This window comes from Mustela nivalis, assembly GCF_964662115.1.
Source record: "Mustela nivalis genome assembly, chromosome: 1".
In the NCBI taxonomy this organism is placed as follows: domain Eukaryota; kingdom Metazoa; phylum Chordata; class Mammalia; order Carnivora; family Mustelidae; genus Mustela; species Mustela nivalis.
The window spans coordinates 67,301,517-67,316,042 of NC_139020.1; the positions used below are offsets into that span (position 1 = coordinate 67,301,517).

General features: G+C 42.7%; 1 protein-coding gene across 5 annotated transcripts in view; it reads left to right on the forward strand.

Annotated features, from left to right (window-relative positions):
• Window positions 1-13,515, forward strand: part of RASA2 (RAS p21 protein activator 2) — a 143,780-nt gene extending 130,265 nt beyond the window's left edge. For 3 of the 5 annotated variants that reach the window (XM_082712385.1, XM_082712384.1, XM_082712386.1), the window contains exon 24: window positions 1,720-4,744. In XM_082712385.1, the coding sequence (XP_082568511.1) occupies window positions 1,720-1,750 (31 nt within the window). In that variant the 3' untranslated portion in view covers window positions 1,751-4,744. Of the gene's footprint in view, window positions 1-1,719; window positions 4,745-4,947; window positions 5,041-12,266 lie in introns of those variants that run through there. The other 2 variants (XM_082712382.1, XM_082712383.1) reach the window with 1 other exon arrangement.
• Window positions 13,516-14,526: the final 1,011 nt, after the last annotated feature.

Genomic DNA, 14,526 nt, shown 5'->3' on the forward strand with positions numbered 1-14,526 from the left:
AAATAATGTGATCATTGGGGCACTTAGGTCGCTCAGTCATTTGAGCATCTGACTCTTAGTTTCAGCTCAGGTCATGATCTCAGGGTCGTGAGATTGAACCCCACCCACCCACCCACCCAGGCTCTGCTCTGGGTGAGGAGCCTGCTCGGGATTCTCTCCCCCCTCGCCTGTTCGCTCTCTTTTAAAAATGTGATTATTAATTATATTTGTGATTTATGAACAATAAAAATCAGTTTGACAGATACAAGTGCTCCCTAGATAGAAGGTTCAGTACATTAAAAAGTTTATTGTAACCATCCAAATCCCATCTTCTCTACAGTAGTATAATTGGTTCTCTTCCCACAGTGCTAATACAGTTTTCTTGAAGTCCCCAGAAATTTCCATTTGAAGTCCTAGCCAGTGCTTGACCACTCTTCTTAGATAGTACCTGTCCCCTGCCCCTGACAGACACACACACCCTACCTTTTCCCACCTTTATTTTTCTCTATTAAAAAGTATCAGTCTTGGGGCACCTCCGTCGATTGGGCATCTGCCTTCAGCTCAGGTCATGGTGCCAGAGTCCCTGGGATTTGCCCTGCCTTGGGCTCCCTGCTCACTGGGAAGTCTGCTTCTCCCTCTGCCCTTCACCCTACTAGTACTTTCTCTCTTGCTCTCTCTCTCAAATAAATGAAATCTTTAAAATATATATATATATAAATATATATATATATATATATATATATATATATACACACACACACACACACACACACACACATACACACACACAAATATACATATCAGTCTCTCAGGGTGCCAAGGTGGCTCAGTAGGTTGAGTGTCCAGCTCTTGATTTCCACTTGAATTGAGATCTCAGGGTTGTGGCATCGACCTCCATCTCTCCCCACTCAGTCAGAGTCTGCTTCTCTTGCCCCTCCCCCTGCACACATAGGTGCTCTTGTTCCCTCTCCCTCTCTCTCCCCAACCAGAAGTAAGTAAGTAAATAAATAAATATTTTTTTTAAAAAATCAGTCTCTTGTGCAAAGTAGTTTCCTTGTTCGTTTTACTTTCCCTATAGCAGAAAGTAAGCTCCATGAGAGAAAGGTTTTATCTATTTTGTTTACTGCTATATCCACAGCTCCTAAAATAGTGCCTAGCATTTAATAGGTGATCTATAAATACTTGTTGAATTAATGAAATAAGACTTTGAGAGAGATGCCTGGGTGGTTCAGTCAGTTAAGCATCTGCCTTCAGCTCAGGTCATGATCCCAGGTTCCTGGGATTGAGTCCTACATCAGGCTCCCTGCTCATCAGAGAGACTAGTGCTCCCTCTGCCTTTGCCTGCCGCTCCCCCGGCTTGTGTGCACGTATTCTCTCTCTCTGACAAATAAATAAATAAAATCTTTAAAAAAAAAAAAAAAGACTTGACATGAGAGATTATCGAGGGAAAATTACAAATACTTAATGGATACTGTAAAATAATTTGTCACTTTTTAAAATGCTATATATTGGGGCGCCTGGGTGGCTCAGTTGTTGGGCGTCTGCCTTCAGCTCAGGTCATGATCCCAGGGTCCTGGGATCAAGCCCTGCATCAGGCTCCCTGCTCAGCAGGAAGCCTGCTTCTCCCTCTCCCACTCCCCCTGCTTGTATTCCCTCTCTCACTGTTTCTTTCTCTATCAAATAAATAAAATCTTTAAATGTTACATATTCTAACTTTTGAAAAATTGTTTTATTTTCTAGGGAAAATCCAATTGTAGGAAAAACATCTTAGAGTGTGACCAACTGGTTTAGAGGAACTGGAAAATACTGTTTTTGTTGGAGTTTGTCAGTTCATCGTTTATTTTGTTCCTGGTATTTAAGAATGAACATTGGCTTCAGTGTCACCTATATTCACATTGTATTTAATATTTAATAATTGAAAGTAACTGTTTGGGAATCCTGCTATTGATGCATTACTAAAGAATTTGAAACTCAAGATTCCTTCATATCTTATGTCAAAAGCCATGTATCTGCAGCTTCTTTTTAATAGAAAGAATCTTCCTAAAGAAGCTTTGTAACAAAAGGAGAACTCCTCCATAGCAAGAAACCATCTCTTCTTGTAACACTCCATGTTCTGTGGACTTTTCACTACCATTAGTGCCTGCTCTATACTGCCAATGTTATGTTTTACTAGAAAATCCAATCCATGACAATTCACAGCTTTCCATTTAGTTCATCTAGACCCTCCCTCTTCAAAAAGGAAAAAAAGATTTTTCCTTCCATCTGTTAGTCATGACAGACTAGTAGGGACTTTTGAAAACTGCCAGAGCATCCTTGAAGGTTGGTAGATCCTTTTGCCTATTTAAAGATGTAAACAGAACTCAGACGGGAGGAATCAGGGAACATGTACTGTTGTGTGCATCTTGTTTACATTTGGGATGAGTGATGGCAGATAAAATACAGTGAGACCACTAATTTTTTTTTCATTGTTTTAAATATCAGGTACTCGTTTTCTTGATTTGAAAGTTCGAATTAACATGACTTGTAAGGACATCTCTTCTGAAAAAGAAGACACAGTAGTCAGTGAAAAAAGGTGGTGGGAAAATCACTTGACTTCACCTGTTACTCCATGTTATTATAAGGGTCACCATAAGGACACCCTTCTCCTAGTGTGAGGGTGAGAGCTAACTCAAGAACAGTCACTAGGCGCACTTTAATAATCTGGGCTGCCCCAGATTATACTTTAGATACTCTGTGGTATCTAATCTTTATGATCAGTTGAATGATCAGTGTTTAAGTCTAGAAATAGTGCTTTCTTGAAAATGTTTATATTTCATTGCTGTTTTCTTATTGCCTGCTAGCCAAATGGAGTTTGGACAAGCAACGTTTGAATCCTCTTTTCCCCTAATAATTTACTTTTATCCTAAAAACCGTAATTGTAAATAAGCAGTCGAAGCAAGTTGCCTCCTTGAAGTTAAGAGGGATACACGTTGCTTCATCAGTATTAAAAAACATGGTACTCTTATTTTGTCTTTTAAAATTTAAAATATTTTCTAAATGTGGTACTTTGAACCCTGGATTATTTGCATATTTCTGTTTAAAACTGTGACTTATTAATGTAAGTCTAGCTAGTAGTGCTTTTTTTTTGTTTTCCTGAGCATAAGCTATATATCAGGATACACTTTGCCAATTATGTTATTGGTAATTGTTTTTAAATTATATTGTTACTAGGGAATTTTTTTAAAGACCATTAACACACAATCAAAGTTCGTAAGTGATTATAACTGAGCAATGTATTTCTCTAAATGACTTGTGAAGATCATTCTGTTTTATTTAAGAATTGGTCCTAGTCTCCATTATGGTAGGTTTATTCCTAGCCCACCTTAAAGACAAATAAAATTCATAAATTTTATGAACTTGTGTGTTCCATAAATTACACTGATTTATAAATGTGAAAGAATTTAACAATTTAATAAATTTCTCATTGCTGAATTTCATTCAGATTGAAAGTTTCTTTTAAGAATCTGAGATGCCTACCTGAAAAGGACATGTGAGCATTGCCAAATACCGCTTGTTATTCTTTAGTGGCTGTTTTAGTCCTCTGCTCTTTTTCAAGGCAAAATAAATATTTTTTAAGTATTTCTAATACCAAATCCCCAGTCATGATTGCTTTTAAAGATCATGGCATTGTCAAAGGGACCAAGGCTATGTGAATACATAACTCTGAATTCGAATTCACATGACACTTTTAAACAGCCTGTTTGACTGGAATTAATCAACTTAAAAGAGGTAATGTGAAATTAATTTTTTTTGAAAGTCTACTGAAATAAGAGACCGTGTCAGTAGGACCCTAAGATAACCTAGGTACTTGCTTCCAAGGCTGTCATTCCTCTGCTGTTACTATGAGTACTTGATCTTTGCTACCAGATCTGCTTTCTCTGCCTTTTCCACACTTGAAGAAAATACATGACAGCTCACTTCACCCTAAAAACCTGAAAACGCTTAGAAGGAGAGAAAAGATGATTTGGAGAAACTCTTTCTGTCAATGCCAGTTCTGGTTCTTAGTTTAGCCATTTCCATCAGTTGCAGTTGTGATCTGTTCCTGTTTGTTGTGGATTTTTTAAGTTTGGTTTTTTAATATTCATTTAATAAAATGATGGCAATAGCAAAGTGTTTTTACCCCCAGGAATATAATTTATCAAATTGAATGATTTTGTTTGCCAAAGAAATATGTTTATAATGTCATGGGTAATGGTTAAATGTCGGGACTAAATTTTCCTTATTATTAAAAAAAATGATGAATGATATGGCTTTTGTTTGTTTCTGAAACCTAATTTCATTCATTTATCAGAAAGGCTCTTTCATGCCAGGTTTTAGAAAACAGGTTCCCCCCCCCTTTTTTTTTAAAGTAAAAGCACCTTTAATTTGCTCTAAATGGTACATCCTGTAATGACAATGCTACAAAAAGCCTTTTTGGTGTCCTTACAGTATACTAAAAATACAGGACTCATTCTAGAGTTAAATTACCTGTCTTGACCGATATTATCTGCTTCCATTTTTATTAACTTAGAAATTAATATGTTGGTAGTAAATATTGATTTTTACAGTGTCCAGTTTGAATATGTAAGTTATCAAAACTTAATGTAGTGAATTTGTGTAACCATGTTGTATTGTTGAGAATGTATTTTTATTTAAATTTTATTTTCTTATCAAGAGTATTATAAAAATTAAAAACTTTTGTAACTGTCGCTTGGAAATAACTCAAATAAATTAAAAGAAGCCTGTCTATTCTCTGTGAGACCTTACTTTCTTACTGATTTAGGAATTCTTAAAATTATTGTACCTTGCCTGTTAGGAAGGGAATAGCAAACAAGAAGTCCTCAGTAACAAAGAAGAACAAAGTCATCTGTTTTAAAAGGGCTCAGGATTCTTTTCTTGCACTTAACTTGGCTGATTTTTGATGGACTGTGGTCCTTATTCATTCAACAGACTTGTTTTGAGGACCTACAGTACGGAGGGACTGTGTGGGATCCCTTCATTCCCAACAGCCATTGTGTGGGAATGTATTCCACCCCTCTCTGGGTAAGTAGTTCAGAGCTGACTTTTTCAGCCTGTGTTAGACTTTTTGAAAAACCCCATTTCTACTTTTCTCAAAAGCAGTTGACATCAGAGCTTCTGGTAACTCAGGTCCTATATTGACTCCTGTACATTACCCTGCCCGGTAGCTTGACCATCAGTGCAGTCCTTCTGGGTGTTAGAATTTGATCATGTGCCATTTTGCTGAATTGTCTAGAGAAGATAAAGTAACAGCACCAAAGACCAGTTTAGTGGGTAACTTGTGCCCCCAAGGAGAGAAGCCAGAATACTTCCCTGTTAGTGCCACAGCAGCCCTCTTAGCATTTCTAAATAAACCTCCATAAAACTTAGCCTTTGTAACTCCAGAAGAGTTTAAGGTTAATAAAGAGGAAGGAATCCGGATCCTGCTTTTATCGAAATAACAGAATCCCACTCAGACTAGCTCATGTATTAGAAGAAAACTGGTCAGGGGCACCAGGGTGGCTCAGTGGGTTAAGCCTCAGTGGGTCATGGTTTCAGGATCCTGAGATTGAGCCCTGCATCAGACTTTCTGCTCAGCGGGGAGCCTGCTTCCACCTCTCTCTCTCTGCCTGCCTCTCTGCCTACTTGTGATGACCTCTCTCTGTGTTAAATAAATAAATAAAATCTTTAAAAAAAGAAAACTTGTCAGAAACTTCAAAGACTTCATGGTATATTCTATAATGTAAACAAGCTAGTTCTTTAATGAGAGAGGGCGCCATACTTCGCCCTTCCAAATTGCATGATTCCAAAAGAGGAGACCCCTGAGGCCAAATAAAGTCCCTTTTTGTGTACACTAAAGTAAGAAGGCATAGCTACCACTGCTAGATTCTGATTGCTGACACTGCTACTCCCAAGTCAGTGGCCTTCAGAGAATAACCTTTCTTAGACAGACATGACATGCTTCAACTTCAATCCCTGATGTTCAGAGACTTTGGCCTTGTTTCCTCTTAGGCATACTTACCTGAGATTTGGCCACTTCTGTGGCCAAAAGTTTCATTCTTCATCCATTTGACTTCTTAGCTTCGTGATACCATTTGCACCGTATTTTAAGCTTATGCCTATATTTTATGTTAGCCCAGAGGTAGTGTGACCTGTTGACAGTCCTTTGAAGATTTGTTTTGTTTTTTGCCTTGTATTTCAAGTTCTCTTTGTTTCATACTGTCAGAAGCTTTGTGTTTTCCTTGTGTCAGTCTGCTTTTTGACATGGAGTTTAGTCCTCAAATACATAAAGTTTTTGGTCGTCAAGGAAGAATTCTGTTGCCTATAGTGAACAACATCGTTTTCCAAATTTAGCATATTTCTCAGCTGAGAACTGAGAAAGCCACACTGCCTATTCAAGAACCACCCATCATTTTAGATGGATTCTCAGTGCAGGATGGAGTGCTTTATCTGTGTGCATGGCAATGACTCCTCTGATAGGCAAAGAGGCCTATCAGAATCTCCCAAAGGAGACAAAGAGCTCAGGGGAGGCAAGGTATATAATTTGAAAAGGCATAGTCAATGTTATAAATTTTACACTTGAAAATACACACACCTCTTTTCATTATTCAAACTACTGAAAAAGCTCAACAAAATCTTACTGATACAAATGCATAGGAGACTGATTCTCACCCAGAGGCCCTTTTCAAAATGGAGCCTGAGATACTTGTGTTAATGAGGATCACTTTTTATTTTTTAAGATTTTGTTTATTTATTTGACAGAGATCACAAGTAGGGAGAGAGAGAGGAGGAGGCAGGCTCCCTGCCAAGCAGAGAGCCCAATACGGGGCACCATCCCAGGACCCTGGGATCATGACCTGAGGCTTTAACCCACTGAGCCACCCAGGTGCCCCAGATCACGTTTTTAAAGTTTGAGAAACACTGGAATGAGGGCTGATGTATTAAATCCCAAATCCTGAGCCTGAATCTCAGTCCTAAATTCTCCATCGAAATATGTGTCAGGAGTGAGGATACTGCCAAAATCACTGCTTTGCTGGAGCTTACAACCCACAGGGAGAAGGAGGCCTGAATATGTATAAGCTGTCAGATGGTTGTTAGTATGATGGGGCACAACAAGGACAGGAGTCAGGGAGTGCCACGCATGGGGCCCAAAGATGTGGGGTGCACTTGGAAGGAGACATTTGAACGAGGAGGTGAGGAAAGGAGTTCGATGGATGTGTGGAGAAAGATCCTCACAGAAGAAATAAAATGCAGGGTGTGCTCAGAGGCAGCAAGGACCTTAGTGTGGCCACAGCAAAATGTGTGAGGGGAATGGTAGGAGCCGGGTGGTAGAGGGTATTGCGCAGTGAAATGACATGACCAACTGACCTTCTGTGGGTTGTTGTGACTGCCGAGTTGAGAGAGGTCTCAAGGGAGGTCTGGGAAGAAGTGGGAAAGCCAGTCAACTAATATCCTAATCCTGTGAGGGATGGCAGCGGCTGGGCCCCAGGGTGATAGCACAGAGCATCTAAGGAGTGATTAGATTCTGGGTAGAACTGAAGGTATCAATAAGATTTGTTGACACAGGAACATAGGAGAAAGGAGTCTAGAAAGATCTAGTAGCCTAAGCAACTGGTTACTGAGAAGCGAAAGACTAAGAGGCGGTTGGTTTGTGCTTTATCTGTGTGCATGGCAATGACTCCTAGAAAAGATTCATTTAAATTACTTTGTACATGCATGTATTGTACCTAGTTTTGTACAGTTATCATATCTTCCTCAGTAGATTGTAAATGATTCTTCCTGAGAGTGAAGAGGGGCTTATTGTGCCCCACAGCCCCTCGCTCTTAGATGAGGAGACTTAATGCACATTCCATGAATGAATGAATGACGGTGGCTAATGATGGAGGAGCAGTGACACTGATTGGAAGTCACGACTCAGCTAGAAACTACCTTTATGATCTTGGTCGGCTAACATCTTTAGGTTTGGTTCCCCTATACATGTAAAATGTTTAAGTTTTTGTCTTCAAGAACAAGGTGTTAGGCCCTTGCTATGCACTAAGCACTCTGCTAAACACGGGAGCCCTAAGATGAAGCCTTTAGGTTGTGGTCAAGCTAGAGACTGGCCCAGAGTGACCTGAGGATCCTTCTATAAGTTCCATATGCAGCCAACCCCCAGGGTCCCTCCCACTCACCCCTCCCCAACAGTTTGTGTAGATAATTTAATTCCTTCAGTGGATCTTTCCTGACAGAATGTGCCTTGCTTTCCCCCAGGGTTCCAGGACTATGGACCAATTGAGCAGCATTGACAGACCCTATAAACTATTATAATCCTCTTCCTGTCATCCTTGGAGGAATTAATAGAGTGGGTCATTAATCAAGTCACTGATTTACAAATGAAACATCCTGGTGTAGGAAAAGAGCCCAGTAGCCAATTCTGCTTAAGCGTCGAATTAATTAAAGAGACCATTAGACTGAGGTGGCTCTATATCATGGCGGCCTATATAAGCAAACCAAAATCTAAGCCTATAAATGCCTCAAGGTTACAAAAGCAAACCCTAAGGACAGCAATGACAGCCAGAAGGCTTTAAGCCATAAACCAGTCAATAATGTCCCTTCTTCACTTCCGCGTCTTCCCCTATCTATCCCCAGACTCCTGGTGCAGAGAGCTCCTAGCCACTTCCAGCCTGGCGTTTCTAATTGGAACTGATTTTTGCTCCGATAAACTCTTAACATTTTTCATATGCTGCAGTTTATCTTTTAGCAATTTTTAGACAAAAGGCAGCCTTCAAAGAGCAAAGCTGTACTGACTTGTGACAGTAATTTTTATTCGGATTCAAATAAGGAGCCAAAGGGACTGACAGTTGCATTTTAACGTCACAGAGGGTAGCATTTTGGCTGATCATCAGCCCTTCCAGTTACCAAAAAAGATGAGGCACAGATCCAGGCCTTTTCCCTCTGGCTGGCTTTATGTCTTACAGCAAGCCCTCCCCCTGGCCCACCCATTATTTATTAGGAAGGAGGAGGAAGTTAAAACCTGTAGCCCTTAGTAATGTTATGATCATTTTTGAAATTCAGCTGGCACTTTTTGGTGGTGGTGTAAAAGAAAATAGCTGGGAGCACCTGGGTGGCTCGGTTGGTTGAGCCTTGGACTCTCAATCTCAGCTCAGGCCCTGATCTCAGGGTTGTGAGTCCAAATTCCGCATTGGGCTCCATGCTGGGTGTGGAGCCTACTTTAAAAAAACAAAAAACAACTAAAACTAAAGTGCTAAATTTCGAAGTCCTTTGTAACAAGAAAATGAAGCAAATCATTCACTTTCACAGTTAAAGGCCCTATGGAAATTTCCATTTTAACATTTGAATTTGACATTAACATTTATTTTTCTTAAATGCTTATGGAAATAAAAAGACTTGCTCAGTTTAAGAGGGACACAGGGTTGCCTGGGTGGCTCAGTTGGTTAAGTGTCTGCCTTCAGCTCAGGTCATAATCTCAGGTTCCTGGGTTCAAGCCCCACCTCGGGAGAAGCCTACTTCTCCCACTCCCTCTATCCTCTCCCTGGCCTTATGCGCGCACTCGCATTCTCTCTCTCTCAAATAAATAAGTAAAATCTTTAAAAAGAGAGAGTGATGGAAATGCATAAATTAAGCACTGCTTGAAAGCATTTTATCTACTATATTTGAGAAATATACAAAAACCTTTACAAACAGACCATGAAAATTCAATATGGAGGTAAGTCACATACCCAGCAAGTCTTAAATAGCGGTAACTAGAAGTGCCAAGATTCAGTAAACTTTTGTTGTTTCAGCCATCCTTTCAAACGTGGGGAGGGATTCAAGTTTCCATCAAGGGGTGTTTTCTCAAACTCAGACTAAATTTTCTTGCAATTTCCTGCCGTTCCAGTTCAACCAGCCCCATGAGGTAGAGGATAGGGCAAGAGCTTGTCCTTTAGTCCCCTCTGCCCTAGAACCCTTGACTTGTCATTGTAAGGAGACAGAATGGGCTTGGGGAGGGGCCTCCCTGTGCAGGTACCCAGAAGAGCCAAAGAGAAACTCTGCTTTCTTCAGACCTGCTTCCTCTAAGAATAATCCTTTTCAGGGCATCTTCTACACTTTTTCAAATTCCCATGTCACTGGAACTTTATGAGCCAGGGGGAGAGAGTCCAGACCACCCTTCTAGCCTCACCTGGTTCTGCGTCAGTACAAACCTTCCCTTCCAGCATCTTGCTCAAACTCCATACTGCCAACTCGAGGGCCAGGTTCTGCTGCTAGACAGGAGGCTCCAAGCAGACCACAGTTCTGTAAGGGGGGGGTGGGCATTGATATGCATTTTATGAGCAATCTTACGTAATTCTTATAATGATCCTGACATGAAGGGAGAATGTGCTGCCCAGAGAGGCCAAGTGACTGTCCCACTCATCAGTCCAGCCAGTGGAAGCCAGAGCAAGGCTTAAAAGAGCTTGGAAGCAGGGGCACCTGGGGGGCTTCTTAGGGCAAGCGTCCAACTTTTGGTTTCAGCTCAGGTTATGGTCTCAGGGTCCTGAGTTCGAGCCCCAAGTCTCCCAGAGTCTGCTCCAGATTCTTTCTCCCTCTCTGTCTCCCTCCACTCCCGCCCCTTCTCCTGCTTCCCTGCACATGCAAGTGTTTGCTCTCTCTCTCTCACTCTCTCTCTCTCTCAAATAAATAAAATCTTAAAAAAAAAAAAGAACTCGAAAGTCAGCTAATGACTGGCTGAGTGCCAGTAAGCTCCAGCTGCCACCCAGAAGCAAGGAACAGAATCACAGGACGTAGCCAGGTTCACAAACCAGTCTCCAAATGGGAGGGGCCCAGTGTGGGCATCAAGGACCAAGAAGCTGGATAGAGAAACAGGAAGTGGCAAGGATAGGCCCCTTGGGGTGGTCTGACACCAGACAATCCAGGAGTGCGCTCCTCTGAAGCCCGAAAGGGCCTAGAACTAAGGTAGGCATGGGGAGAGGACTGTGAAGGATAGCCATGGTAAGGATGGCCTGTGAGATGTCAGTGGCCGGGGCCGGGGCCAGAACCCAGAGAATCAGGTGGGCCAAGGTGGCAGCACTAGAGCCTAGAGCCCTTAGGTCAGGTGAGTGCTCCGGGAGCTGCACTGTGCCTCATTTGCTAGGCCCAGACAGTGTACTGTGCTGGAGTGCAGCCCGAGACACCCCTGCCCTCAAGCTGGGAAGCCATCTCCACCCTCATTTCCCCCACACTGCCTGCTCGGCTGCTCAGGGTGGCCACCCTGCAGGCTGCTTGCCCCCCTTCCAGGCCCAGGTCTCAGGCTGACTAGGCTCCCCCTGCATGACGCTGGTTCCTAATAGCCATTTTCTTCCAGGCCTGTGGACACCCTCTCAGGCAGCCAAGGTGGACTAAGTTCCCAGGCTCAAGCCTCAGGTTCCTTCCTCTCTCTGGCTGAGTCCTGAGTTCTGGGCTCAGACACCCTGAACTTCAGACAATCACAGAGAATCCTGGATAAATCCCTCCAGAGTCAATCTGGGTACTTTCCAGAAGGTTGTCAACTGAAGGCAGACTCTTGACCCCTGAGATAATTCCCCTTTCTGCAGACCTGGGAACCAGCAAAGGGACCTTTCTTATCCCTCCCAACTTATCCCTCCTATTTAAGCCCAAACCCCCTGGGGAGGGGTCTCTAGTCAGGTCCTGCAAGTCAGCTCCCAGCTGTGAATTAACATTTTAGAGGGTTTGGGGAGAAAGAGAAGACATTAGACTAGTGGTTCTCAAAGTGAGGGGACAGAAACCCAAATCCTGAGGTCCCGCCCTGACCAAGTCACTCACAGCTAGGAGGCGGCCGGCCCTCTGGTGTCTGGTCAGTGTGTCCTCTGGGGGATTCTGACAGTCTCTATTCAGACGGAGAGCACCTGCTTCAGCCATTGGTGAGTGTGGGGGGCTGCAGGCGGCTGTTCTCCCTGACACTGCTGACAAGGGGAAACTAGCCTCCATGTCTGGGTGGAGAAGGCGATTCCTGGAAGCACCTGGTCATCTGCCGAAGCCCTTCTGACTTATCCTAGGTGTTAACATTGAGGGAAAGGCTCAGAGCCGCATCAAAGTGGCACAGAACCATCTAAGATAAAAAATTCAAGTTCCCCAAATATTATCATTGGGAGTACTTAGAAAGGCTCTACTGTGGTGTCTTTTACACAAATATTGTGAGTCACAATAACTGTGTTTATCTTCTTTTTTCCTTCAGCAAATAAGGAAACATCTGCGGGGGTGCTGATATTTATTTATTTTTGGATGAAGCATGATGATGTTGGAAATGTTTCTTTCAGGATTCTAGAACACTGAAGCTGCCGGCAGTGCCCCGAGGAGGTAACTGGTAAATAATGGAGACCGTCCCTTTTACTCAAGGAGACCTCAGTGTGTTCTTCCTTGTTTAAAGTGACCCCGCTTCAGGCATCTGGCTTCTCAATAAAATGTGAGTTCAGGCCAGTGGGAAAGGAAAGGCAGTCCTAGTGGAGGGCGCCTGGCCTGATAATCCCAAATTAAATTGCTCTTCCGTGCCTCAGTTCCCCCCTGCTTCTCTGCCGCATGGCGGAGCTAAGAAGCCAGGTGCAGCTGCAGACTCTGCGTGTGAGCTCATTAAGCCAGGCCCTTGCTAGGGTGCTTACTGGTAGGACCATAAACCTCCTGCCTCAAAATCCTACTGATCTCCACGGCTCCTGCACTTCATGTGAGAAGAAAAGAGGTGCTTTGTATCCTATGACAATAGAGCAAGAACAGCCCTACTGAAAACCTAACCCAGAGTGTCTGACCCAACAGCATCCCCTGACTCTGTGTTCCTGAGAAAAAGGCTCAGGAACAACGTTTGCAACCAACGTTTGGAGAGAATACTTATTTTTTTTTAATTGGATTGGAAGAAACGAACATATATCCACACGCAGACTTGCAAGAAAGGCTCATTGCAGCTTTACTTGTAATAGCCAAAATATGGTAACAACCCGCATGTCTGTTAACAGGTGAATGGTTAAAAAAAAAAAAACATGGTTTACCCAAACAATGGAGCACTCACTGCTCAGCCAGATAAAGAGATGAGCTACTAGCACACAGAAGAGTAGGACTGACTCTCAAAGTAACTGTTCTGCTTGAAATAAGCAGGGCAGAAAGAATATGAGCTGTGTGATTCATTTGTATAGAACTATAGGAAGAGCAGGGGCGCCTGGGTGGCTCAGTCGGTTAAGCATCTGCCTTCAGCTCAGGTCATGATCTTGGGATCCTGGGGTTGAGCCCCATATCAGGCTCCCTGCTCACTGGGGAGCCTGTTTCTCCCTCTTCCCACTGTTTATGCTGTCTCACTCTCTTTCTCTCAAATCAATAAACTCCTAAAACAAAAAAGCAAACTCATCTATAGAGGCCCGCGGGAAGGAGCACAAGGACACGAGAGAATGGGGGTGCGGCGATGGTTTCATGAGTGGTTTTTCACCAGTTAAAATTCATCGAGTGGTACGCGTACAGATGTACAGTTTGTTGTATGACAACAGTGCATCAATAAAGTTCCAAAAGAATGGGCTGGCAATTCTATTTCTTGGAGAAACTGGTCCCATTTCTGCTCGAGTCCCTACTCTTCCCGGCTGGGTTAGAAACATGTGGATTTTTGTGGTGAGCTGTTGACCCCAACAGAGAGATGAAAAGTATTCCAGGGCAACTGGTGTGTGCGTTTGTGAGTATAAAGTGACAGGGAAAGAAGAAATGGATCTTCTTTACAGCAACGGTGATATTGGTCATAATCAACAATGTGAGCATCGGTTATGATGAGGCTGAGTGTTTCACAAACATTACCTTATTTAGCGCTCACACAACCTTGTGAGAAGGTACTGTTGAATCCACTTCACAGAGCAGGACATGAGATCTAAGGGAGGCTGGGTAAGTCCCTAAGGTGCGGCAGGAGGTTCAGGGTTTGAATGGGTCTGTAAGACTGTCCCTGCCTGGTGCGATCAGAAGTGAATTTTATTTCATAATTTTTAAGTACTTCTCAAACTTGCTATAGTAAACATGTACTACGATTAACCAGCAGTATTTGAAAGCCTTTAAAATTATTATAGCCACTTTGTAACAATACTTTTAAAATTCTTCTCCAGTAAGAATAATTCTGTTTATTAAGCCTGTCAAGTGTCACCTGATTAATTTCTTATTTATTTTTAAAGATTTTATTTATTCATTTAACGAAGGACCTTAAACTTGAGCATGCCTCAGGATCACTTAGACAGCTTGTTAAAACAGGTCGTGGGGGCCAGCCCCAGAGTTTCTGATTCTATTTATTCATTTAACCCTATTCTGGCAGGCAGTGCTGGAGGAAACAGAAATTGCGGAGTTACTGGAGGCCAAGGTTAATGAACTAACAACCATTCCGACTGAGTCTGCACCTGAACCTCTATTGGAAACACTAGAAACGGGAGGGGCTTAAAGCTCCAGCTTTGGGAGCACCGGGGTGGCTCAGTTGGTTAAGCAACGGCCTTCGGCTCAGGTCATGATCCTGGAGTCCCACATCAGGCTCCCTGCTCGACAGGGAGTCTGCTTCTCCCTCTGACCCTC